General features: G+C 52.7%; 2 protein-coding genes across 2 annotated transcripts; both read right to left on the reverse strand.

Moving 5' to 3' along the window:
* LOC103242546 (coiled-coil domain-containing 92B) lies at positions 1–25,856 on the reverse strand. The gene is made up of 4 exons (XM_008010693.3): positions 25,615–25,856; positions 11,026–11,178; positions 5,219–5,266; positions 1–1,068 (listed from the first exon to the last, which is right to left on the reverse strand). The coding sequence occupies exons 2-4, from the start codon at positions 11,153–11,155 to the stop codon at positions 467–469; spliced, it is 780 nt and encodes a 259-aa protein (XP_008008884.3). The 5' UTR covers positions 11,156–11,178; positions 25,615–25,856; the 3' UTR covers positions 1–466.
* CCDC92B (coiled-coil domain containing 92B) lies at positions 2,646–5,211 on the reverse strand. Its single transcript, XM_073005596.1, is given in 2 exon segments — positions 2,646–2,807; positions 2,809–5,211. Coding segments are annotated over 2 exon segments (354 nt in total). The 5' UTR covers positions 3,001–5,211.

Here is a 25,856-nt window from a genome sequence, read left to right on the forward strand (position 1 = left end):
GGCTTGGTGGTAAGGGCGTCGGCCTGGGGGTGGGGGAGGCGGGGGGAGCTGGGGGGCCTGGGGCATCAATGCCACTCTGCGCACCTTTCCGTAGGCCAGCCCAGCCCTCCCCACCCCACCAAGGATTGTCGGCTTTCCCGGGGCAGGGCGTGGCCCCCGTCCCTCCTGTCTCACTGGCAGGTGGGACCAGGCCAGGATCGGGACTGCGAGTCCTCTCGGTAGAGAAGGTGCCCCGCTCGGCCCCGCGGAGGAGCTCTCGCGCGAGGAGAAGGCTCGAAGCTTTGGAAACGTCGGGAAGTACAAAAGGCTGGCGGTTCGGGGGTTTGGGGGAAGCCGGGGCCGCTTCGCCCCGCTTCCTGGAGGAGGGGCGGCTGGCCTCCGCCCCCTGGACCTGTCTGCGGGGCCCGAGCTGCGTCCCTGGCTGGCCCTCCCCGTCCGCCCCGCGTCACCCAGGCCAGCCCCGCGCCTACTCCGGGTCCCCGGGCGCGCTGGGCGGGCAGGGCGGGCTGGGCGCGGGCTGCGGGCCGGCCCGGTCCGGGGGCTCCTGCGGAGGCGGCTGGCGCGGGCTGCGGATGCTGGGCCTCAGTGGCCTCCGTGCGCTGCGGAGGAAGAGCGCGGGGTCGGGCATCGGGTCGGTGTCGTCCAGGGCGCCGGCCCCGCGGTCCCAGGCGGCCCAGTCCCGGCCGGGGCCCTTGGCGGTGGCCTCGTGGGCAGCAGGCGGGCGGCGGGCCCGCGGTGCGCGGCGGCGTAGCCGGGGCTCGGCTGCGGCACCGGGGCCCGGGCGCGGGGCCTGCAGTCTCTGGCGCGCCGCGTGCAGCTGGCAGGAGAGGTAGGCGGCCGCCTCGGTGTGCTTCTGCAGCTCGGTGCCCAGCACGGTGGCGCGGTGGCTGCGGCGGCGCAGCTCCTCCAGGAAGCGGCGCTCCTCGGTGCGCAGGCTGCAGCGCAGCGCGGACACCAGAGCCTCGCGCTGTGCCACCTCCCGCCGCAGCTCCGCGTTGGCCGCGGCCCGCGCCTCCAGCTGCGACTCCAGCGCGCGGCACTTGCTCTCGAGCTCCCGTGATGCCGCCTCTGGAACGGAGCAGAGGCCAGAGGTGACGTTCTCCGCCTGGCTTGGAACAGAACCTGCACGGCTCAGCCCTCCGTGTAACAAACCCCCAAGGCTGGGCGCAGGGGCTCACTTCTGCAATGCCAGCACTTTGGGAGTTCGAGGTGAGCGGATCATTTGAGGTCAGGAGTTCCAGACCAGCCTGGCCAACATGGTGAAACCCCGTCTGTACTAAAAATACAAAAATTAGCCGGGCATGGTGGTGGTGGGCGCCTGTAATCCTAGCTACTCGGGAGGCTAAGACAGGAGACTCGCTTGAACCCGGGAGGTGGAGGTTGCAGTGAGCTGAGATCGCGCCAGTGCACTCCAGCCTGGGTGACAAAGCGAGATTCCGTCTCAATAAGCAAAGAAAAAAACAAAAGGAAGCCCCACTCCTCCCCATGTCCCCACCTACACATCCTACCGCGCTCCCCCTCCTTCCCCACGCGTCGGCTCCGTGGCCTGCCTTGTTCCGCCCTCCTACCTGTTCTACCCTCTATTTGGCCTCGCCTCTGATTCTTCAGGTTTCAACTTAAGTGCAAACCCATCCCTGGCCCTTTATTCATTCCACAGATAATTTGTGGAGCCCTGACTTTGTGCACTGTGTTAGGTATTGGAGATAGGGCTCATAATAAAACGGTCTCCGCGAAGCTTACCGCATAGTGGGAGAGACATAATAAATAATCACAAATAAGTGTGAGGTTGCAAATGTGACGTGGAAAGTCAATGCTGTGACTGTAACTGGAGAATGTGACCTAATCAGGGAAGTCTTCCCAGCAGAAGATACTTGAGCTAAGATCTGAAGGGTAAACAGTAGTTAAGCAGTGAAGACAGGAGAGAAGGATGCTGCAGACGGAGGGAACAGCTTGTGTAAAAGCCCAGAGAGCAAGAGACGGAAAGAGCTGCGAGTGTGCACAGGAAGGGAGTCAGTGTCCTTGTTTCCTCCATAGGGCATTTCTCACATGTCTTTTTTTTTTTTTTTTTTTTTTTTGAGACGGAGTCACTCTTGCCCAGGCTGGAGTGCAGTGGCGTGATCTCGGCTCACTGCAGCTCTGCCTCCTGGGTTTAAGTGATTCTCCTGCCTCAGCCTTCTGAGTAGCTGGGACTACAGGCACCTGCCACCACACCCGGCTAATCTATTTTTTTATTTTTAGAGACAGGGTTTCATCATATTGGCCTGGCTGGTCTCCAACTCCTGACCTTGTGATCCGCCTGCCTCGGCCTCCCAAAGTGCTGGGATTACAGGCGTGAGCCACCATGCCCGGCCTTTTTTTTTTTTTTTTTTTTTTTGAGACAAAGTCCCCCTCTGTTGCCAGGCTGGTAGGCAGTGGCATAGCTCACTGCAGACTCTATCACTGGGCTCAAGTAATTCTCCCACCTCAGCCTTCCCAGGAGCTGGGACCACAGGCAAGCACATTTTTTGTAGAGATGAGGGTTTGCCATGTTGCCTGGGCTGGTCTCGAACTCCTGGGTTCAGGAAGTCCTCCTGCCTCAGCCTCACAAAGTGTTGGGATTATAGGTGTGAGTCGCCCTGCCTGGCTACATGTTTGTCATTTTTTGTTTACTTGTTTATTGTTGGCCTTTGCCACTGCAGCAGGTTGGAGAGACATTGGAACCACCCAGAGAGCTTTTAAAAATGCTGTTTCCTGGGCACTACGAAAGACCAATTGAACCAGCATCCCTGGAGTTGGACCTGGGAACTGGTGTTGCTCAAATCTTCCCCTGGTGGTTCTCGTGTGCAGCGTGAGTTGAGAACCCCTGCCTCCTGGAAGCTCTGTCTCGGCAGGACCATAGCCTAGGACTTGGCACAGGTGAGTGTAGGGACATAGGCAGCCGAAAGTGGCAAAAAGTGACCCTGGAAAGATGAAAATCACCAAGTGATAAGAGGACAAAGAGGGCTGGGTACAGTGGCTCATGCCCGTAATCCCAGCACTCTGGGAGGCCAAGGTGGGTGGATCACGAGGTCAGGGGTTCGAGAGCAGCCTGGCCAGCATAGCAAAATCCTGTCTCTGCTAAAAATACAAAAATTAGCTGGGTATGGTAGCATGTGCCTGTAATCCCAGCTACTTGGGAAGCTGAACTAGGAGAATTGGTTGACCCCGGGAGGCAGAGGTTGCTGTGAGCTGAGATCACGCCACTGCACTTTAGCCGGGGCGACAGAGCGAGACTCCATCTCAAAAAAAAAAAAAAAAAAAGCACAAAGAAAGTTCTTAAGCCCAGTGGGTTGGCACACTCATCCCAGTGACTCAGGGGAGGGCTGAGGCAAGAGGATCTCTTGAGCCCAGGAGTACAAAGCTGCAGTGAGCTATGATTGTGCTACTGCACACTACAGCCTGGACAACAGAGCAAGACCCTGTCTCTAAAAAAAGAAAGCGTTCTCAAAGCCCACTGAAAGAGAAGATAGGCCAGGCACAGTGGCTCACACCTGTAATCCTAGCACTTTGGGAGGCTGAGGGGGGCAAATTGCTTAAGCTCAGGAGACCAGCCTGGGTGACATGGCGAAACCCCATCTCTACAAAAAAGCTGGGTGTGGTGGCACGTGTTTGTCGTGCCAGCTAATCTCGAGGTTGAGGTGGAAGGATCTCTTGAGCCTGCCTAGGAGGCAGAGGTTGCGGTGAGCAGAGATGGCGCCACGGCACGCCAGCCTGGGTGACAGCGTATGAGACCCTGTCTCAAAAAAAAGAAAAAAAAAAAGATAAAAATGAAGACACTGGGGTAGTGGCTTGGGCCCAGGTGATCTCAAAAGCCCTTTCAGACAAAGGACAGTAAGTGGGGTGAAAGTGGCTTTGTTACAGAACTGTCCTAATCTAGTGTCTGGGATGTGTGCTGCCTTCCTCCAGCCACCTAGGCACCAAGAGGTTGCCCGTCGTTGTCCTCCAAAGTGGGCAAAATTAGTCCAAGTTCGTAAGTGTCTAGATGATCCCTAGCTGATCTTCATGCACGAATACGTAAAGCAAGTTCTAGGGTCCCTAACACCATAGCTTAAACGTCCAGCCTGTAGCACTTCATCTATAACCAACACATCAATATGGAAGAGACTCTGTTCTTAAGAACTCTTCTGGCCAAGAAAGACTATTTTTATGATTCCTTTTAACATTTTTTTAATTTTTTGTTTTGTTTTGTTTGAGACGGAGTCTCGCTTCATCGCCCAGGCTGGAGTGCAGTGGCGCCATCTCGGCTCACAGCAAGCTCCTCCTCCCGGGTTCACGCCATTCTCCTGCCTCAGCCTCCCGAGCAGCTGGGACTATAGGTGCCCGCCACCACGCCTGGCTAATTTTGTGTATTTTTTAGTAGAGACGGGATTTCACGATGTTAGCTGGGATGGTCTCGATCTCCTGACCCCGTGATCCACCCGCCTCGGCCTCCCAAAGTGCTGGGATTACAGGAGTGAGCCATCGCACCTGGCCTTTTAAAATATTTTTTTTATTTTTTTAATTTTTTTAATTTATGTTTTGTTGTTGTTGAGATGGAGTCTCGCTCTGTCGCCCAGGCTGGAGTGCTGTGGCTGGATCTCAGCTCACTGCAAGCTCCGCCTCCCGGGTTCACGCCATTCTCCTGCCTCAGCCTCCCGAGTAGCTGGGACTACAGGCGCCCGCCACCTCGCCCGGCTAGTTTTTTGTATTTTTTGGTAGAGACAGGGTTTCACCGTGTTAGCCAGGATGGTCTTGATCTCCTGACCTCGTGATCTGCCCGTCTCGGCCTCCCAAAGTGCTGGGATTACAGGCTTGAGCCACCACGCCCGGCCACAGTTCAGTGAATCTTGACACTGACCATGTGATCACTTGTGCAAGGATGGGAAGGACTGGGGAAGTGGGTCACAGCAAGGAATTAAGCAGGCTAAGGGGAAGTAAAGCCACATTACCATCTCCTTCCTCCTTTCCTTTCCTCACTTTGGACAGAAACATGGATACAGGGTACTATGTGTGGTGGTGCAGGCTGTTCACTGCACAAGGCATTTCACAGTGTCATCCACTGGGCAAGTGTGGCTGACATCCTGCACTCTGCTCACCAGCCAAGGAGTGACTGTCCCCAAGTCTAGGCTGGGGACAGAGAAGGCTTGGGTCCTACTAAGGGCTGGGAAAAACTCCAGTGTTGGGCCCCACGACACTTCCCCACCAGTGGTCCTTCTCTTACCTTGCTGGTGAGATTGGGCCTCTCTCATTTCCAGGTCATGGGTCAGTTCTGGGGGGAAAGAAAAGAAAAGGCAGTTTGTGTGTGTGTGTATGTGTGTGAGACAGAGAAATCATGGAATAACAGCTCAGTAAGAGTGGCAATGAGGATCTTTAGAAGCCACTCCCGTACTATTTTACCACAACCTTGCTGGGGGAAGAGATGAAGAGATGTGTCCAGGGCATAGCCTGAACCTGGCCAGCTTGACTCCAAGCTCAGAAATCGTCCCAGCTCAAGCTTTACGCCTGGGTTTGGAGTTTAGTTCATCCCTCGTGGGACTGAGGAGCCTGGCTTGTTTCGGGGCTGGGGGACTATCTGCCCTTCCTGGGGTGATATGCCAGCCAATCAGAGCAGTTCTGGAGGACCCTTGCTGTGCAGGGCTTTGACCCTTTCGTGTTTAGCTGATGGCTGCTGGAGTGTCCAGAACTGCTTGGTGGCACTGGAGGCAGGCTCAGGGCAGTGGCTGCTTATCTGTCTGGACGCTTGCTTTTCACTATTTTGACAGCCAGTACCGTCCAGCCTGTGTTACTGTCTGAACATCAGCGCTGCCCCTTCCCAAGCCCCAGTTCCACCATATTCCCCACGGCAGGGAGAGGGGCTCCGAGGAGGACAGTGCCGTCTAGTGATGGGGGCCTGGATTGGCATTGAGGGGATGGGGCGGGCAGGCTAGGAGCCACTCAAGGGCACTGGTGCAGGAGCAGTTTCCTCCTGGGTGCTGCAGCCCAGCCGTCACCCCTCTGCCTGCCTGTTCCCCCCAGTCTCCATTCCTTAGTGCCCTCCACTTCTCAGCTCAGGTGAGTCTGATAATTTTTCCAGCCCCACCCCCACTCCCCCAACTCCACCAGGGCTCAAGAACTGGTACAAAGGCAGAAGGAAGCCAGAAGTCACAGCTGCCTGTGATGCAGACTGACTCAGGGGCACCTGTGTACACCCGCAGGGACAGTCTGGTGCCCACGGGGAGGAGGTGTGAACCGGGGGTCGGGGGAGGAAGGCGGTGCATCTCTGGGACTGCCACCCAGCAGCGCCTTCAGGGGCCTTGTGACCCCTCTGCCCCTCCTCCTCACTGCCCTCACCGGCTCTGCCAGAGACCCAGGGCTTTGCCAGAGGTGCCTTCTCTGGGGAGGCCGGTTGTTGCTAGGAGACAGGCAGCTGAGGGTGCCTGAGCCTTCTGCTGTGACCAGAATCTGAACCTGTCCCCTGGGGCCCCTGTGAGGACTCTGATGCCTCCACCTCCAGGGCTTCCTGGGACCAACTTGGCCCCTCCTCCAGGGCCTTGTGATGTCGTCCAGGGACCTTGGCCTAATTTCAGCGATTTGGGAGCGGAGGAGATACCTTGGCTCTGCCGTTAACTCCCTGTGAGTGGTTTCTCTTCAGCCTTTAAACACAGGAATTGGGGGTCGGGTGATAAAAATCTCAGCTGGGCTACAGATGAGCATGGTGTGAGGTCAGATATGCTGTGTGACCTTGGGCCAGTAACGGCACTTCTCTGAGCCTCAGTTTTCTCATCTGGAGAATGGGGGCACAATAGCACCTCTTCTCCAAGGGACTGTCCAAGGATTAAATGAGAAAAAATAAACAGGCTTGGCCAAGGGCTGAGTTGGTGCTGAATGCCTGTGAGTAGTTCTTGTCATCAGTCAGGCTGCTTTGCCACCCCAGAACACACCCACCTCTCAGGCCCTTCATTCTGAGTCCTCACCTATCCTCAGCCAGCTCCCTGGGCAGCCTGTCCCTTAGGCTCCTACACCAGCCTCTCCCCTCTCCCAACCCCCTCCCAGCCCTGGGTCCCTCTTTAATCTTCTTCCCCTTATCTTCTCCATTCTCATCACCTCCTCCTTGGGGGAAAGCCCTTATTCAGTCATTTCAGCCTCAAGAGTGGCTGCTCTGGCCTGGCCCAGTTATTTTTATCTCCTTAATCGGTAACCAAGAGGTGGCCGGGCGCGGTGGCTCACGCCTGTAATCCCAGCACTTTGGGAGGCCAAGGTGGGCAGATCATCTGAGGTCAGGAGTTCCAGACCAGCCTGGCCAACATGGTGAAACCTCATCTCTAATAAAAATACAACAATTAGCCAGGCGTGGTGGCGGGCACCTGTAATCCCAGCTACTTGGGAGGCTGAGGCAGGAGAGTCACTTGAACCCGGGAGGCAGAGGTTGCAGTGAGCTGAGATCGTGCCATTGCACTCCAGCCTGGGCGACAGAGCAAGACTCTGTCTCAAAAATGAAAAATAATAGTAATAATAAAAAAAAGAGGTTTCAGGCCCATACCGATCTGAGAAGGGTGGCGTGGCTGAGGCACTCTGTTCCTGCCTGCTCCACATATCTGGCCTGTGTCCTAAAAGGAAGAGGTCATAAGTTCTCAGAATTGGGGCAAAAGAGAAAGAAATGAGAGGAGTTGCTATGGCGTCTTAGGTTTCCTCTTCTAATTGTGTTATTGCAGTGAAAAGGTGGCATCACGCAGGGGTGAGGTACTTGGGCCTTCTTGTCCCCGACGCTGGCCTCTGCTCCCATCCAGTCTTCAGGGGAGATTAGAATGTGCGGCTGACCCTGTCTGTGGAGCCTTTGGAAGCTGCGATGGCTGAGTCAGGACCACTGGGGTTTTTTGTTTTTTTGTTTTTTTTTTTTTGAGACGGAGTCTCGCTCTGTCGCCCAGGCTGGAGTGCAGTGGCCGGATCTCAGCTCACTGCAAGCTCCGCCTCCCGGGTTCACACCATTCTCCTGCCTCAGCTTCCTGAGTAGCTGGGACTCCAGGCGCCCGCCACCTCGCCTGGCTAGTTTTTTTTGTATTTTTTAGTAGAGATGGGGTTTCACCGTTTTAGCCAGGATGGTCTCGATCTCCTGCCCTCGTGATCCGCCCGTCTCGGTTTTTTTTTTTTTGAGACAGAGTTTCACTCTTGTTGCCCAGGGTGGAGTACAATGGCGCAATCTCGGCTCACCACATCCTCCGCCTCCCAGGTTCAAGCCATTCTCCTGCCTCAGCCTCCCGAGTAGCTGGGATTCCAGGCACCCGCTGCCACGCCTGGCTAATTTTGTATTTTTAGTAGAGACGGGGTTTCTCCATATTGGTCAGGCTGGTCTTGAACTCCTGACCTCAGGTGATCCGCCCGCCTCAGCCTCCCAAAGTGCTGAGATTACAGGTGTGAGCCAGTGCGCCCGGCAGGACTATTGGCTTCTCATGTCACACTGTGGGAAGTCAGGTGGACCACTCAGATCGTTTGGGACTCAGAGGTTTCCCTGGGCCGTGGGGAGCTCCCAGGAGCAGGTGCTGGAAGGGAAGTTGAAGTCTGAGCATCTTGGGGAGAGAATGTCCAGAAAGCTGCAGAGGCACGGAGGGGTGTGAGTCTGGAGCTCTGGGTTCTCATCTTCCCTCCACCACTGACACATTGTGTGACTCTTTCTCTGGGCCTTGGTTTACCTAAGTAGGTACGACGAAGAAGCCAGGCCCTCCCAGCTGAGACGGTCTGTGAGTCACTGGCTCCAGAGTGTGCATGTGGAGACGCGGCCTCGGTGAGCACTCGGGCCAGAGCCAAGCCTCTGAGAAGCCCAGGCAGCTGAGGCCCCAAGTCCAAGCGCAGAGGCCAGGCCTGGGATTTCACTTCATCCTTGGTGCCTCCCTCTGCTCTGCTCACAAATCCATTCAGCAGGCAAGTGCTTTCCTTCAACCTACCTCCCATGGGTCGTCCCCATTCTACCCCTCTTCATCCGTCCCCTGGAACATTCATCACCTCTGCTGGTCTCCCTACCTCCCTCTCCCACCAATTCAGCTTCCATACAACTGCCAGACAGAGTTTCCTTTTTGTTTTTGTTTTAGACGGAGTCTCACTCTGTAGCCCAGGCTAGAGTGCAATGGCATGATCTCGGCTCACTGCAACCTCTACCTCCTGGGTTTAAGCAATTCTCCTGCCTCAGCCTTCTGAGTAGCTGGGATTACATGCGCGCACCCCCACGCCTGGCTAATGTTTTGTATTTTTAGTAGAGACGGGGTTTTGCCATGTTGGCCAGGCTGGTCTTGAACTCCTGGACCTCAGGTGATCCACCCACCTTAGCCTCCCAAAGTGCTGGGATTACAGGCATCAGCCACCACACCCGGCCCAGACTGCGTTTCCTTTTTTTTTTTTTTTTGAGACGGAGTCTGGCTCTGTCACCCAGGCTGGAGTGCAGTGGCCGGATCTCTGCTCACCGCAAGCTCCGCCTCCCGGGTTTACGCCATTCTCCTGCCTCAGCCTCCGGAGTAGCTGGGACTACAGGCGCCCGCCACCTCGCCTGGCTAGTTTTTTGTACTTTTTAGTAGAGACGGGGTTTCACCGTGTTAGCCAGGATGGTCTCGATCTCCTGACCTCGTGATCCGCCCGTCTCGGCCTCCCAAAGTGCTGGGATTACAGGCTTGAGCCACCGAGCCCGGCCCAGACTGCGTTTCTTAATGCAGGATAATGCTGATCAGGCAGCTGCTCAAAAACTTTCTGTGGCTCCCCGCTACCCAGCAGGACTCCTTGGCAGTCATGGTGTTTGTCAAGGTCTTCCACACTTTGGCTCCACCTGGATTTCTTTTCTTTCTTTCTTTCTTTTTTTGAGATGGAGTCTTGCTCTGTTGCCCATGCTGGAGTGCAGTGGCGCAATCTTGGCTCACTGCAACCTCCACCTCCTGGGTTCAAACAATTCTCCGGTCTCAGCCTCCTTAGTAACTAGGATTACAGGCATGCGCCACCATGCCGGGCTAATTTTTGTATTTTTAGTAGAGACAGTATTTCGCCATGTTGGCCAGGCTGGTCTCAAACTTCTGACCTCAGGTGATCCACCCCCCTCCGCCTCCCAGAGTGCTGGGATTATAGGTGTGAGCCACCACGCCCAGCCTCCAGCTGGATTTCTTATCAGTCTCCTTTAAGTACTACTTTATCAACTAGAACCTTCCATGAGCTTTTGGATTCCGAGCTTCTGGCCTTTGCCGTGCTCTTCCCTTCATCTGGAATGCTCTCTTTACTCCCCTTTCCCATATGATATCTCGGCATGTCCACATGTTATGCAGCCTCCAGGGAGTTGAAGCACCTCTCCTCTGGGGAGCCTCGGATGCTGGACCTCCTCCTTCAGCACCTGCTCCTCAAGCTGGACATGCTCCTGCCCATGAGCTCCTGCTTGATTTCTGCTCTACCTTAATATCACTAGTTGACCTGTTTGTCTCCCTAGCTAGACTGAGGGCTGGGAGTTGCTTGGTGAACAGTGACTTGGAAAGGGTGGGAACCTCTGGGAATTGGTTCCCAGGAGTCCTCCACTACCTAACCAGAGGTTTTTTTTTTTTTTTTTTTTTGAGACAGAGTCTTGCTCTGTCGCCCAGGCTGGAGTGCAGTGGTGCGATCTCAGCTCACTACAATCTCTGCCTCCTGGCTTCAAGTGATTCCTCTGCCTCAGCCTCCTGAGTAGCTGGGACTACAGGCACCTGCCACCATACCCAGTTAATTTTTTGTATTTTAGTAGATGATCTCCTGACCTCATGATCCGCCCACCTCAGCCTCCCAAAGTGCTGGGATTACAGGCGTGAGCCACCGTGCCAGGCCCTAACCAGAGCTCTTTGCCCTGAAACTCTCAGGTGTTTCTAGAACTTTTCCAACTTCTCTTTCCATCTCACCTCCCTAAGTCCCAGTTTCCTTATTCAAAAAAAGAGGCAGCGGAATTGGTGCAGTGTGAGGCTCATGGGGGCTGTTGGTGGGCACAGCCCAGAGACCGTGGTTGTGATGATGACAGCAACCCCTCCCCACCCGTTCGGCTGCCTCTCCCGGCCTCACCTGAGCAGCGTTTCTGCAGCCTCAGGATCTCCAGGTGCAGGTCTCGCAGCAGGGCCATCTGCTCCTTTTTCAGGAAGCTGATGTGGCGTTGCACGCTCTGGATCTGATGCTCCAGGGACACGGTATCCATGGCAACCCAGGCCTGGGCCCCACCTAGGGAGGACGACAAGGTGAACCCACCTCTTCTGAGCCCATCTGCGCTGCCCACCCTCAGCTCTTTCACCATCTCCTCTGCTCTGGGTCCTGTTGCCACCAGGAAGATGATTCTGCCACTGCTGTCACCTCCCCACTATTCCCTCATTCAGGCTTCGTGAAAAAGCAGGGGAGTTGGCAGGAAAGCATCATTATTCCCATTTAACAGTTGGAGAACCAGAGGGCGATGGCTTCCTTCTCCTGCTCCCATGTAACTTTTTTTTTGAGATGAAGTCTTGCTCCTGTCACACAGGTTGGAGTGCAGTGGCACCATCTTGGTTCACTGCAACCTCCACCTCCCAGGTTCAAGCAATTCTCCTTCCTCAGCCTCCTGAGTAGCTGGGACTACAGGTGCCCGCCACAACACCCGGTTAATTTTTGTATTTTTAGTAGAGAAGGGGTTTCACCGTGTTGGCCAGGCAGGTCTTGAACTCCTGACCTCAGACGATCCATCCGCCTCGGCCTCACAAAGGGCTGGGATGACAGGTGTGAGCCACTGCGCCCAGGCCCATATAACTTTAGCCTCTTCTGCTTCTCAAACAGGAAAACAAATGGAGTGGCAAAGTCAGTAGAGAGACAGAGCACCTGGGTTCTAGCCTGCTCCTCCCCTCCAGCAGTGTGACCTGGGTGAGTCCTCTCACTCTGTGGGCTCTCAGTTTTCTCAGGGGTAAAATGAGGGAGATGTGGAGTGAGTGAACCCTAGAGTCTCTTCCAGCGCTGACGTCCCACAGTATCTCAGCCCAAGGGCTACGTGGCTGTTCTGAATATTATTCTCCTTTAGTTCAACTCCACTTCAACTTAACCACAGTCCAGGGCTCCGGGCTCCTCCGAGTGGCAGTGGAGGAAGATCTGGTGAATGTTTCACTAAAACTGACTCTGGGCTGAAGGCAGGTGGTGGAGTCCCTTTGTAAAACAGAAAGGTGGGCCGGGCATAGTGGCTCACACCTGTGATCTCAGCACTTTGGGAGCCCAAGGCGGGTGGATCATGAGGTCAGGAGTTCAAGACCAGCCTGGCCAACATGGTGAAACCCCATCTCTACTAAAAATACAAAAATTAGCTGAGTATGGTGGCACATGCCTGTAATTTCAGCTACTCAGGAGGCTGAGGCAGGAGAATTGCTTGAATCGGGACAGGGAGGCAGAAGTTGCAGTGAGCTGAGATCATGCCACTGCATTCCAGCCTGGGCTACAAAGCAAGACTCCGTCTCAAAAAAAAAAAAAAAAAAAAAAAGGCGCCGGCGTGGTGACTCATACTTGTAATCCCAGCACTTCGGGAGGCTGAGGTGGGTGGATCACCTAAGGTCAGGAGTTCGAGACCAGCCTGGCCAACATGGTGAAACCCTGTCTCTACTCAAAATACAAAACTTAGCCGGGCATGGTGGCACGTACTTGTAATCCCAGCTACTCACTGAGGCAGGAGAATGGCTTGAACCCAGGAGGCGGAGGTTGCAGTGAGCTGAGATCACACCACTGCACTTTAGCCTGGGCGAGGTGAGACTCTGTCTCTAAATAAATACATAAATAAATAAAAGAGAAACAGGCTGGGCGTGTTGGCTTACTCATGTAATCTCAGCACTTTGGGAGGCCAAGGCGGGTGGATCACTTGAGGTCAGGAGTTGGAGACCAGCCTGCCCAACATGGTCAAACGCCATCTCTATTAAAAATACAAAAATTAGCCGGGCTTGGTGGCGCATCCCTGTAATCCCAGTTACTTGGGAGGCTGAGGCAGGAGAGTCACTTGAACCCGGGAGGCAGAGGATGAAGTGAGCCAAGGTTGTGCCACTGGACTCTAGCCTGAGTGACACGGCGAGACTCTGCCTGAAAAAAAAAAGAGAGAGAAATAGGAGGAGGCTGGGCGTGGTGGCTCATGCCTGTAATCCTAGCACTTTGAGAAGCCGAGGTGGGAAGACGGCTTGAGTCCGGGAGTTTGAGACCAGCCTGGGCAACAAAGTGAGATATCATCTCTAAAAATATATAAATAGGCCAGACTCGGTGATTCATGCCTATAATCCCAGCCCTTTTGGAGGCCAAGGTGGGCGGATCACTTGAGGTCAGGAGTTCAAGACCAACCTGGCTGACATGGTGAAACCCTGTCTCTACTAAAAATACAAAAATTAGCTGGGCGTGGTGGCACAGGTTCCTGTAATCTCAGCTACTTGGGAGGCTGAGGCACAAGGATTGCTTGAACCCGGGAGGTGGAGGCTGCAATGAGCCAACATTACATCACTGTACTGCAGCCTGGGCAACAGAGCAAGACTCTGTCTCAAAAAATAAATAAATAAATATAAATAAGTAAATACAATAAAAAAGAGGAATAGGAGAGGGGGAAAATTTTTTTTTTTTTTTGTATTTTTAGTAGAGACGGGGTTTCACCGTGTTAGCCAGGATGGTCTCGATCTCCTGACCTCGTGATCCACCCGCCTCAGCCTCCCAAAGTGCTGGGATTACAGGCGTGAGCCACCGCGCCCGGCCGCCTAACTTTTTTTTTTTTTTTTTTTTTGAGACGGAGTCTCGCTCTGTCGCCCAGGCTGGAGTGCAGTGGCCAGATCTCAGCTCACTGCAAGCTCCACCTCCCAGGTTCATGCCATTCTCCTGCCTCAGCCTCCTGAGTAGCTGGGACTACAGGCGCCGCCACCTCGCCCGGCTAATTTTTTGTATTTTTAGTAGAGACAGGGTTTCACCATGTTATGCAGGCTGGTCTCGAACTCCTGACCTTGTGATCTGCCTGCCTCGGCCTCCCAAAGTGCTGGGATTACAGGCGTGAGCCACCGCGCCCGGCCATCCAAATAGGCCTTTCATTTCAGCAAGGAGTGGCCCTTTGGCCCATGGGGATTGCTGGCTCCATGTGCTGACTGTCTGCTATGTTCAGGAAATATTATACACGTGATCTTACTTCTGCCAACCACACTTCAGCGGGTATTACCACCCCAGTTCACAGAAAAAGGCTCTTGTGCCACTTCACGTGCTCAGTAAGTGGTGACAGAGTCAATTCTCCAACCAAGTCTTTGGAATCCAGAGAAGGTTCCCAATATTTACACCGATATTTACACTGGGAACAGTCGTAGGTTTGAATCTGTCACCCAGGCTGGAGTGCGGTGGGGCGATCATAGCTCACTGCAACCTCAGACTCCCGGCTTAAGCAATCCTTCCGCCTCAGCCTCCCAAGTAGCTAAGGGCTACAAGTGACCGCCACCATACCTGGCTAATTTTAAAAAATTTTTGTAGACACAGGGTCTCACTTTATTGCCCAGGCTGATGTCCACCTCCGGGCCTCAAGCAATCCTCCCACCTTGGTCTCCCAGAGTGCTGGGATTACAGGCATGAGCCACTGGACCCAGCTGATTTGTGGTTCTTTCAATTACCTACTGTGTGATTTTGGCATGAAAATTAACCTCTCTGAGCCATTTTCCTTCCCCCGTAAGATGGGGCTGCAAATCCTACCATCCTAGGATAGTTGTAAGGATTAAATGAGATAAGAAATGTAAGGTCTGGCGCAGTGGCTCACACCTGTAATCCCAGCACTTTGGGAGGCCAAGGTGGGTGGATCACCTGAGGTCAGGAGACCAGGCTGACCAATATGGTGAAACCCTGTCTCTACTAAAAATACAAAAATTAGCCAGGCATGGTGGCGTGCACCTGAAGTCCCAGCTACTCGGGAGGCTGACACGGCAGAATCGCTTGAACCCAGGGTGCAGAGGTTGCAATGAACTGAGATCAAAGCACTGCACTCCAGCCTAGGCAACACAGCGAGACTCTGTCTAAAATAAATATTTAGGCCAGGTGCAGTTGCTCACGCATGTAATCCCAGCACTTTGGGAGGCCAAGGTGGGTGGATCACGAGGTCAGGAGATCGAGATCATCCTGGCCAACATGCTGAAACCCCGTTTCTACTAAAAACACAAAAATTAGCTGGGCGTGGTGGTGTGTGCCTGTAGTCCCAGCTACTTGGGAGGCTGAGGCAGGAGAATGGTTTGAACTAGGGAGTCAGAGGTTGCAGTGAGCCGAGATTGTGCCACTGCACTCCAGCCTGGCAATAGAGCGAGACTCCGTCTCAAAAAAAGAAAAATAAAATAAAAATAAATAAGGCTGGGCGAGGTGGTTCACGCCTGTAATCCCAGCACTTTGGGAGGCCGAGGTGGGTGGATCATGAGGTAAGAGATCGAGACTGTCCTGGCCAACACGATGAAACCTCGTCTCTACTAAAAATACAAAAAATTAGCCGGGCATGGTGGCAGGCGCCTGTAGTCCCAGTTACTCGGGAGGCTGAGGCAGGAGAATGGTGTGAACCCGGGAGGTGGAGCTTGCAGTGAGCCGAGATCGTGCTACTGCACTCCAGCCTGGGCTACAGAGCAAGACTCGTCTCAAATAGAAGGATAGATAGACAGATGATTGATAGATGGATGGATAGACAGATAGATAGATAGATAGATAGATAGATAGATAGATAGATAGACAGATAGATAGAATAGAGAAATGTAGGCAGGGTGCGGTGGCTCACGCCTGTAATCCCAGCACTTTGGGAGGCCGAAGTGGGCAGATCACGAGGTCAGCAGATCGAGACCATCCTGGCTAACACGGTGAAAGCCCGTCTCTACTAAAAATGCAAAAAATTAGCTGGGCGTGGCGGCGGGTGCCTGTAGTTCCAGCTACTCGGGATGCTGAGGCAGGAGAGTGGCTTGAACCCCGGAGGCGGAGATTGCAGTGAGCAGAGGTCATGCCACTGCACTCCAGCTTGGGGGACAGAGCAAGACTCCGTCTCAAAAAAAAAAAAAAAAAATTACAATCTGTGATAAGGGCCATCAAAGAGACCTACAAGGTAATGTGAAAGAATAAAGAGGGGAACCTACTTTAGATTTGGGGTGAGGAAAGTTCTCTTTGAGGAAGTAAGTTTTAGGCTGATGCCTTGTGACAGGCAGAGTTCTAAGACGGTCCCCAAGATTCCCAGCCTCTGTATGCAGGTGCTCTGCTTGAGTGCGGGTGGGCCTGTGCGTATGACAGATTTCACCCCTGTGATTAGGCTATACACAAAGGTGAAGGGATTCTGCAGATGTAATTCAGGCCTCCAATCAGTTGACTTTGATTTAATCAAAATGGAGATCATTCTGGGTGGACCTGACCTAATTAGGCAAAACCCTGAGGCTGGGCAAGTGGCTCACGCCTGTAATCCCAGCACTTTGGGAAGTTGAGCCGGGCTGATCACTTGAGGTCAAGAGATCGAGACCAGCCTGGCCAACATGCTGAAATACTGTCTCTACTGAAAATACAAAAATTAGCTGGGCATGGTGACAGGCGCCTGTCATCCCAGCTACTCAGGAAGCTGAAGCAGGAGAATCACTTGAACCCAGGAGGCAGAGGTTGCAGTGAGCCATGATCGTGCCACTGCCCTCCAGCCTGGGCCACAGAGGGATCTGTCTTAGAAAACAAAAAACCAAAAAAACAAAAACAAACAAAAAAATAGAAACCTGAGCACAGGACCTAGTTTAAAAATGGTAGACTAAGGCCAGACGTGGTGGCTTACACCTGTAATCTCACCACTTTGGACAACGCAGTGAAACCTCGTCACTACAAAAATACAAAAAGTAGCCAGGCGTGGTAGCAATGGCCTGTAGTCCCAGCTACTGGGAGGCTGAGGTGGGAGGATGACTTGGGCCCAGGAGGTCAAGTCTGCGGTGAGCCATGATCGTGCCATTGCACTCCAGTCCTGGCGAAAGACAAAGACCCTGTCTCAAAAAAAAAAAAAAAAAAAAAAGAGCCAGACTCCTGGGCTTAGACATTGTAAGATAATAAATGTATGTTGTTTTAAGCCACTATGTTTATGATAATTTGTTACACAGTGATAAAAAGAACTAATACAGACTTAAAGAAAGGGTAGGACTTAGAAGAATGAAGGGAAGAGCATCTCCAACAGGGAACAGCATCTGTGAAGGCGCAGAGGTAGGAAAGAGCTAAGTGATCATAATGATCGCTTACATTTATGGAGTGCTTACTATGTGTCAAACTTTCTGCTAAGTGCTTCACGTGGTCTGTTTGAGAAACAGACATTGCCACTGCTAGCTGCTAAAGGCTGAAATGAAAAGTACTGAAGGAGGGTCACAGGAAGGAAGATTAGCAAGAGTAGGTTCACATGTCGTCTTGTAAACCATGTTAAGAATTTTTGGGCTGGGTGCGGGGGTCTCACACCTGTAATCCCAGCACTTTGGAAGACCAAGGTGGGCAGATCACCTGAGGTCAGGAGTTCGAGACCAGCCTGGCCAACATGGCAAAACCCTGTCTCTACTAAAAATACAAAAACTATCCAGGCGTTGAGGTGTCCACCTGTAGTCCTAGCTACTCAGGAGGCCGAGGCAGGAGAATCTCTTGAAACCGGGAGGCAGAGGTTGCAGTGAGCCGAGATCATGCCACTGCACTCCAGCTTGGGCGACAGAGCAAGACTCCATCTCAAAAAAAAAAAAAAAAAATTTAATATTAAGTAAATGTGGAAGTTCTTAAAGGATTTTAAGCAGTGGAAGAACATGATATGATTTGCAATTTTTTTTTTTTTTTTTTGAGACAGGGTCTCACTCGGTCACCCAGGTTGGAGTGCAGTGATGCAATGATGGCTCACTGCAGCCTCAAACTCCCAGGTTCAGGCTGAGACTCTGCCTCAGCCTCCTAAGGAGCTGGGACCGCAGGCTCATGCCCCCATGCCTGGCTAATATTTCACTTTTTGTAGAGATGGGGTCTCACTATGTTGCCCGGGCTATCCTTTGCATTTGTAAAATATCACTCCAGCAGCTGTCGGGAGAGCAGTCTAGGCCCAACACAGTGGATGTGGGGAGTTCAGCTGGGAGAATAGAGCAGTGGTCAAGGTGCCAGGCGATGGTGGCCTGGATGAGATGATGGAGGGGAAGGTGGAGAGTGGCCCCAGGTGTATTTTAGTGGTAGGATGGGCAGGACTTGGAGACGGATTGGATGAAGTCATGATGATAGGGAGGGGGATGTCTAAGATGTCTGCAGTTTTCTAGCTCAAGCAACTCAAGAATGAAGGCATATTTGCTGGATCTTTCCCCATTTCCTCCTCTTTCACCATGAACCTCTTCCTTATCTATAATCACTCCCTGGGTGTTCTTATCCCATCCCATGGCTGTAAATACTATTTATATGCTATTGACCCCCAAATAACTCTTCCCTGGCTGCTAGACTGATGACCTAACACCTCCATTTGGATATCCAGTGAGGATATCCCTCAAACTTTCAAGTCCCAATACTGGACTTGCACTCCCTCCTGCAAACCAGCTCTTGACCACCGTTGGCCATCTTGATAAACCACATTGCTATCTGCCCATTCATTCTGTTGCTCAGGTCAAAAACTTGGGAGTCATCTTTGATTCCTCTCTTTCTTTACATTCCGTAGTCAATCCATCTGCAACCTGTTTGCTCTACCTTCAAAAAACATATCCCAAAGCCAGTCACTTCTCACTATCTCCATTGCCATCACCCAAGTCCAAGCCAGCAACATCCCTCTGGTGTACCACTGCCGTAGGCTCCTGACTGTCATCTCACTTCCATTCTTGCCCCTTGTTTTCCATGCAGGAGCCAGAATTCCTTTAACAAATATAAGTCGGGTCAGGCACGGTGGCTCATGCCTGTCATCACAGCACTTTGGGAGGCTGAGGTGGGAGGATCACCCAAGGTCAGGAGTTCGAGACCAGCTTGGCCAACATGGTGAAACCCTGTCTCTAAGAAAAACACAAAACTTAGGCCGGGCACAGCGGCTCATACCTGTAATCCCAGCACTTTGGGAGGCTGAGGCGGGTGGATCATGAGGTCAGGAGATTGAGACCATCCTGGCTAACACGGTGAAACCCCATCTCTACTAAAAATACAAGAAATTAGCTGGGTGTGGTGGTGGGTGCCTGTAGTCCCAGCTAATTGGGAGGCTAAGGCAGTAGAATGGCATGAACCCGGGAGGCGGAGCTTGCAGTGAGCCAAGATCGCACCACTGCGCTCCAGCCTGGGCGACAGAGCGAGACTCCGTCTCAAAAAAAAAAAAAAAAAAAAAAAGAAAAGTACAAAACTTAGCCAGGCATAGTGGTGAATGCCTGTAGTCCCAGCTCCTTGGAAGGCTGAGGCAGGAGAATCTCTTGAACCCGGGAAACAGAAGTTGCAGTGAGCCGTGATTGCACCGCTGCACTCCAACTTGGGTGACAGAGTGAGACTCAGCCTCAAAACAAAAACAAAAACAAATGTAAGTCTGATCATGTCTCCCCATACCCCACTCAAAACCCTCTGTGTGGCTTTCCATCACACTTCAGAACAAACCCAAAGTTCTTATGAGCCCTTGCACAGTCTGCCCTGGCTCCCTCTGTCCTCATCCTGCTGGTTCCATCCCAGCCACTCCAACCTCCTTGCTGCTCCCTGAATGTGGCCAGCACACTCTTGCCTTGGGGACTTTGTACGTGCTGTCCCCTCTGCCAGGAATGCCCTTCACCAAGACCTCCTCAGGGCCTAGTCCCCTCCTTCATTCAGGACTCTCCAAATGTCAGCTCCTCAGGGATTTCTCTCATCACCCAATTTAAAGTAGAATCTTTTGTTACCCTCCATTCCCTTAATCTGCATTATTTCTTCTTCAGTGAATGTACTACCACATGAATATATTAAACTTTTATTTTTATTTGTTTATTTATTTTTATTTTTTTGAGATGGAGTCTGGCTCTGTTGCCCAGGCTTGAGTGCAATGGTACGGTCTCAGCTCACTGCAACCTCCGCTTCCCGGGTTCAAGTCAATCTCCTGCTTCGGCCTCCCGAGTAGCTGGGACTATAGGCATGCGCCACCACACCTAGCTAATTTTTGTATTTTTAGTAGAGACAGCGTTTCACCGTGTTGGCCAGGCTGGTCTCGAACTCCCGACCTCGTGATCCACCCACCTCAGTCTCCCAAAGTGCTGAGATTACAGGCATGAGCTCCTGCACCCAGTCCCCAATTTTTGTTTCTTGTCTGTTTCCCCTGCCAGATTGTTAGCAACTGAGATGAAGGACATTGCTTTTGTTCCTCCTGTTCCTTAGTACCTAGCACAGTATGTGGCAAACAGGAAGTGTTCAGTAAGTATCTTTAGAGTGAGTGAATTTGTGGGGATGGGATAGACTGGTGGAGAAGCAGATTTACACAAAGTAAGATCAAGTTGTCATGTGTTAGGTGTGATATGCCCAAAAGACCTCAGACAAGGAGAACTAGATGTCACGTAGGCAGGCCAATATACTGATGCAGCCAGGCTCAGGGGCTCGTGCCTATAATCCCAGAACTGTAGGAGGCAGAGGTGGGCAGATCCTTTTTGTGCCCAGCAGTTTGAGACCAGCCTGGACAACCCGGTGAAACCCCGTCTCTACTAAAGATACAAAAATTAGCTGGGCAGGGTGGCATGTGCCTGTGGTCCCAGCTACTCGGGAGGCTGAGGTGGGAGGATTGCTTGAGCCCAGGAGTTTGAGGCTTCAGTGAGCCATGACTGCACCACTGCATTCCAGCTTGGGTGACAGAGAGTGAGATCCTGTCTCAGAAAAAAAAAAGATGGAATAAAACATATTACACTGGTGCAGAACTCGGGAGAAACAGGTGAGCTGCGTGTCTATGGAACTGTGAGTCTTGGTCAGGGTTTGTGTGCTTGCGTATGTGTGTGTGTGCCTGAGCCTGCGTGTGTGCCTCAAGGAGTACCTGTGTGTGTGTTTCTCGACTCTCTCGCTGCTGTGTCTGCTGTACGCACACCTGTAGGACGAAGGTGGGTGTGTGGGCCTGTGCTGAGGATAGAGAGAGAAAATGTCTGTTCCCAGCCACTGAAATGCAAATGTTTCTGAAGAGTAAAAGCCCTTCCCACACAGCTCTGGAGACTGGACCCTGGCCACGGGTGAGAGGCTGAGCCAACCAGCTGTTTCTGTGCTTTCCCAGAACGACTTGAGTATTTGCTTCCAACTAGGCAGGCTGCTTTTCTCAGGGCGGAAATTTGGGTCACAAACGATCTTGGCAAATATTCTCTCTTAGACATTATTGTTTAGTTTGTTTGGGGGAGGGTGGGAGATAGAGTGGGGAAGGGAACTGGTGACAACAGAAATCTCTCTGTCTGGCTGGGGAGTCGCAGGCACTACTTCAGAAGGCCCAAGCCAGGAAAACATCCGATTTTCCCATCATAAATGCAGTCCTGGAACATCTGGGCTTCGGAAGCTCCTGCCTGAGGACTTGGCCCAGGTCAGTAACAGTAGCTGAAGGGCTGGAGCTATCAGTTCCATCTTTCCCCACAACACAGCACTAGATGTCTAGCCTCCTGAGTTAACACGCTTGGGGAAGAGGGTCGCACTCCTCTGTCCGCTGTCCTGAGCACCTCAGAGCCTGCATTGTTTCTGCTCCCCTCCTTCTTCTGGTTCTCTGAGTTCTTTTTCCCGTTAATTTTTCCTTCCCCTTGTCCTTCTCCTTCTTTTTTTTTTTTCCAAGATGGAGTTTTGCTCTTGTTGCCCAGGCTGGAGTGCAATGACACAATCTTGGCTCACCGCAACCTCTGCCTCCCTGATTCAAGTGATTCTCCTGCCTTAGCCTCCCAAGTAGCTGGGATTACAGGCGCCCACCACCACGCCTGGCTAATTTTTGTATATATATATATATATTTTTGAGACGTAGTCTCGCTCTGTTGCCCAGGCTGGAGTGCAATGGCACAATCTCGGCTCACTGCAAGCTCCGCCTCCCTGGTTCATGCCATTCTCCTGCCTCAGCCTCCCGAGTATCTGGAGTACAGGCGCCCGCCACCACGCCCGGCTAATTTTTTGTATTTTTCGTAGAGACGGGGTTTCACCATGTTAGCTAGGATGGTCTCCATCTCCTGACCTCATGATCCGCCTGCCTTGGCCTCCCAAAGTGCTGGGATTACAGGTTTGAGCCACCGCACCCAGCCTAATTTTTGTATTTTTAGTAGAGACAGGGTTTTGCCATGTTGGCCAGGCTGGTCTCGATCTCCTGACCTCAAGTGATCCATTCGCCTCAGACTCCCAAAGTGCTGGGATTACAGGCATGAGCCACTGTCCCTGGCCTTTCTAGCTTGATGAAAAAATATTCATTTAAAAAAATTGTTACCAAAAATATTAAAAAGACCCTAACACAAGGTTCACAATTTATAGGGTTAATTCCAAGTGCTTTTAACATGTCTCTGATGTGTCTGAAAGTTACAAATACTTTTCCCTTTGGGGAAGTTGGTGGAGAAGGCTTCTGTGCTCAGGTCCCCAATCACGGGTAAAGTGTCAGGCTCAGGAACCTTTTGACCCTGGCACAGTTTGGACTCTCTGAGATCTGGGCTCCTGATCCCTGAAAACGACGCGACCTGTCTTCCTGGTTCCTGCTTGTCTCTTTTTTTTTTTTTTTTTTTTGAGACAGAGTCTCGCTTTGTCGCCCAAGCTGGAGTGCAGTGGCGCCACACCCGGCTAATTTTTGTATTTTTAGTAGAGACAGGGTTTCACCGTGTTAGCCAGGATGGTCTCGATCTTCTGACCTCGTGATCCGCCCGCCTCGGCCTCCCAAAGTGCTGGGATTACAGGCGTGAGCCACCACGCCCGGCCCCTGCTTGTCCCTTTGGAGCTTCTGGGACTCACTTTCCTACCCAGTTACCACCGACTTGGCAAGTGGGAAGCTGCAGTTCTCTCCCCGCTTCAGTTGTTTTGTTTTGTTGTTTGTTTGTTTTATTTTGAGACAGAGTCTCCTCTGTTGCCCAGGCTAGAGTGCAGTGGTTCAGTCTTGGCTCACTGCAACCTCCGCCTCCTGGGTTCAAGCAGTTCTCCTGCCTCGGCCTCCCAAGTAGCTGGAATTACAGGCACCCACCAAAACACCCAGCTATTTTTTTGTATTTTCAGTAGAGATGGGTTTTTGTCATGTTGGCCAGGCTAGTCTTGAACTCCTGACCTCAGGTGATCCACCTGCCTCAGCCTCCCAAAGTGCTGGGATTACAGGCGTAAGCCGCAGTGCCTGGCCTGCTAACCAGCAGTTTGAAAACCTCTTTTATAGTCCAGTCTTTCCCTGGGTATCTAAATCTCACCTTCCCCACACCCTTTTCGTCTGCTCAAGGTTCCCTGGCCTCTGCCGCCTCTTTCTTTCCCTTAAGCAGAGGAGGTCGCTGGGAGAAGAACCAGACTCCACACTTCTTGCGACCTGCTTGCCCGGGGTTTGCATTGTCTGCCACCCCTCACTCACTGATGGATTCTCTTGTCCCAGTTTCAGCTTTTCCTAGTGTTTCTTTTCTGTTTGGAACTGAAAATATTTATCAACTCAACAAATATCTTTGTGCTGTTCTTAACAGTCAATAGCCACATTTTGTTAAAGTTCTTTAAGTGTGTATGTTTTCTTGTTTAAAGAGAATGTTAGACTTATTTTTATTATTCTTATAGTCAGGGCAGGTATATTACATAGGACAGGCATGGCCATAAGTGAACAGATAAATGAATCAGGCCGGGCGCGGTGGCTCACGCCTGTAATCCCAGCACTTTGGGAGGCGGACGGGGGTGGATCACCTGAGGTCAGGAGTTTGAGACAAGCCTGGCCAACATGGCAAAACCCCATCTCTACTGAAAATACAAAAATTAGCAGGGCGTGATGGAGGGCACCTGTAGTACCAGCTACTCGGGAGGCTGAGCCAGGAGAGTCATTTGAACCTGGGAGGCGGAGGTTGCAGTGAGTTGAGATTGCACCACTGCACTCCAACCTCGGCAATAAGAGCAAAACTCGGTCTCAAAAGAAATAATCAACACGAGCTTTGTGTTTCTTAGTCATTATTCCTGTTCATGGCCTGACTCAGAGGCCTGGGGCAACAGGAGAGCAGGAACTCAAGAAGCCTTTCTGGGACATGGCATCAATGCATAAGTAATAATACTTGTAATAATAAGTAATTGGTACTGTTCTTAGCATTTTACATATATTAACTCATTTATCTTGGCAACAACCCCATGTTGAAGATTCTATTAATGTATCCACTTTATCGATGAGGAGACAGGCTTAAAAAGGTAAAGTAGTTTGCTCAGTATACGCAACTACAGTGCCTGGCAACTAGAAGCACTCCACCGGGTGCTCATCCTGGCATTTATGGCCTCTCGTAAGAGAATCCCAAAGAGGAGAAGATCAGCCTGCATTTAGCAGTCCACATCTGCAGGCTGCTCTTCTCCTTTTTTGGATTCTACCTCTTGCTGCTCTGATGACAAAGTCTTCCAGTAGTCCTGTAGCCAGGCCATCCCCTCGCTTTCTATATGCGCCTTATCTCTGCCTCTTGAAACCTGACCCATCCTTCAGGGCCTTGCTCTGGTGTGACTTTTACCATGAAGCCATCCCTGATCCCCCACCAAGATGGAATGACTCCTGTCTCTCTGTTCCCCAGGCAATTTGTTGGAATCTGAGTGGCAGCTAGCACCACAGTCTGCCATGTTATCACTCTTTGTTCTGTGTGTGTGTGTGCACGTGTGCCTGCACACACCTGGCTTCTGTGCTAAGCCATAAGTCTTCATCCTCTGTGTGTGTGTGTGTGTGCGCGCGTGCATGTGCCTGAATGCACCTGGCTTCTGTGCTAAGCCATATGCTTCCTGAGGGCAAGGCTTTGTCTCTGGGAATCTCTTGCAAGGAACAGGCCCATAATGAATGTTGCTGCAACAGGGAGAATGGATTGAGTCTTACTAGGCATCACCAGGGCAAGTAAATACACATATTAAAAAATAAGTATGCTGGTCCCCCAACCCCAAATCCTTGGCTTTCCTGGGGACTGGAGTCTGGAACGAGGATTCAGCCTTTGATAAATGTCTAGGATTCTGTCTGCAAGGTGGGGCCACTTAGCCAGTGGTGGAGCCACATTCCCCAGGGACCTTGTGGTCCTCTCCACTCCAGAGCCCCTTCCCCTGAACCCCTCAACTCTGGCTGCCCTCTGCACTGAAGCTCTCAGGACCCCCCACCTCAGCAAAGCTGAGGATCCAGTCACACGGGAATGGGGTGTATGGGGAAACTCGAGCCCCTCACCCCCTTCAGGCTTCAGGTTCTGCCCTAATTATGCCTCCAATATGACTCCCAAGGAAGGCAGGGGTTGGGGGGGATGTGGAGACTAAGGAGGACAGGGAAGCGAGATAACAGAGAGGAGGGCAAAGGCAGCAGAAAGAAAGGTGTGTGTGGCGGGTGGTGGCGGGGCTCGACCTCGGGCCGCTCTGGACGCCCGTCAGCGCCAGGCAGGGCCCGGGTCTGGGCGGTGGAGGACAACTTCTGCCAGCAGCCCGCCGCGAGTCCTGCCCGCCTCCCGCGCGCTGCGGTGCCCAGCCCCGCGCCAGCCCTCCCGGGGGAGCTGGAGCTCGGCCGCGCTGCTCCCCTCTGGGGCCGCTCCGGCGCCCACACCCCCCACGCCCACCGACCGGCCTCCTCACCTTCGGGACCTGGGAGCCACCGGCCGGCGGGGCCCTGGGTCCGGGCCGGGCTGGGTGGGGGCGGCGCTCTTCCCCCCGCGCTAGCTGCGCCTGGGGATCCGCAGCGCCCGCCCTGGCTGCGGCGCCATCAGCTGCTGGGAGGCTGCGGGGCAGTCGGGCCGGGGCTCCGGGGGGCTCGGGGGCGCCGAAGGGGGGTCTGGGGCGGGCTCGAGGCGTAAACACCCAGCAACGTGACCGGAACT

Source organism: Chlorocebus sabaeus, chromosome 16, assembly GCF_047675955.1.
Source record: "Chlorocebus sabaeus isolate Y175 chromosome 16, mChlSab1.0.hap1, whole genome shotgun sequence".
Classification (NCBI taxonomy): Eukaryota; Metazoa; Chordata; class Mammalia; order Primates; family Cercopithecidae; genus Chlorocebus; species Chlorocebus sabaeus.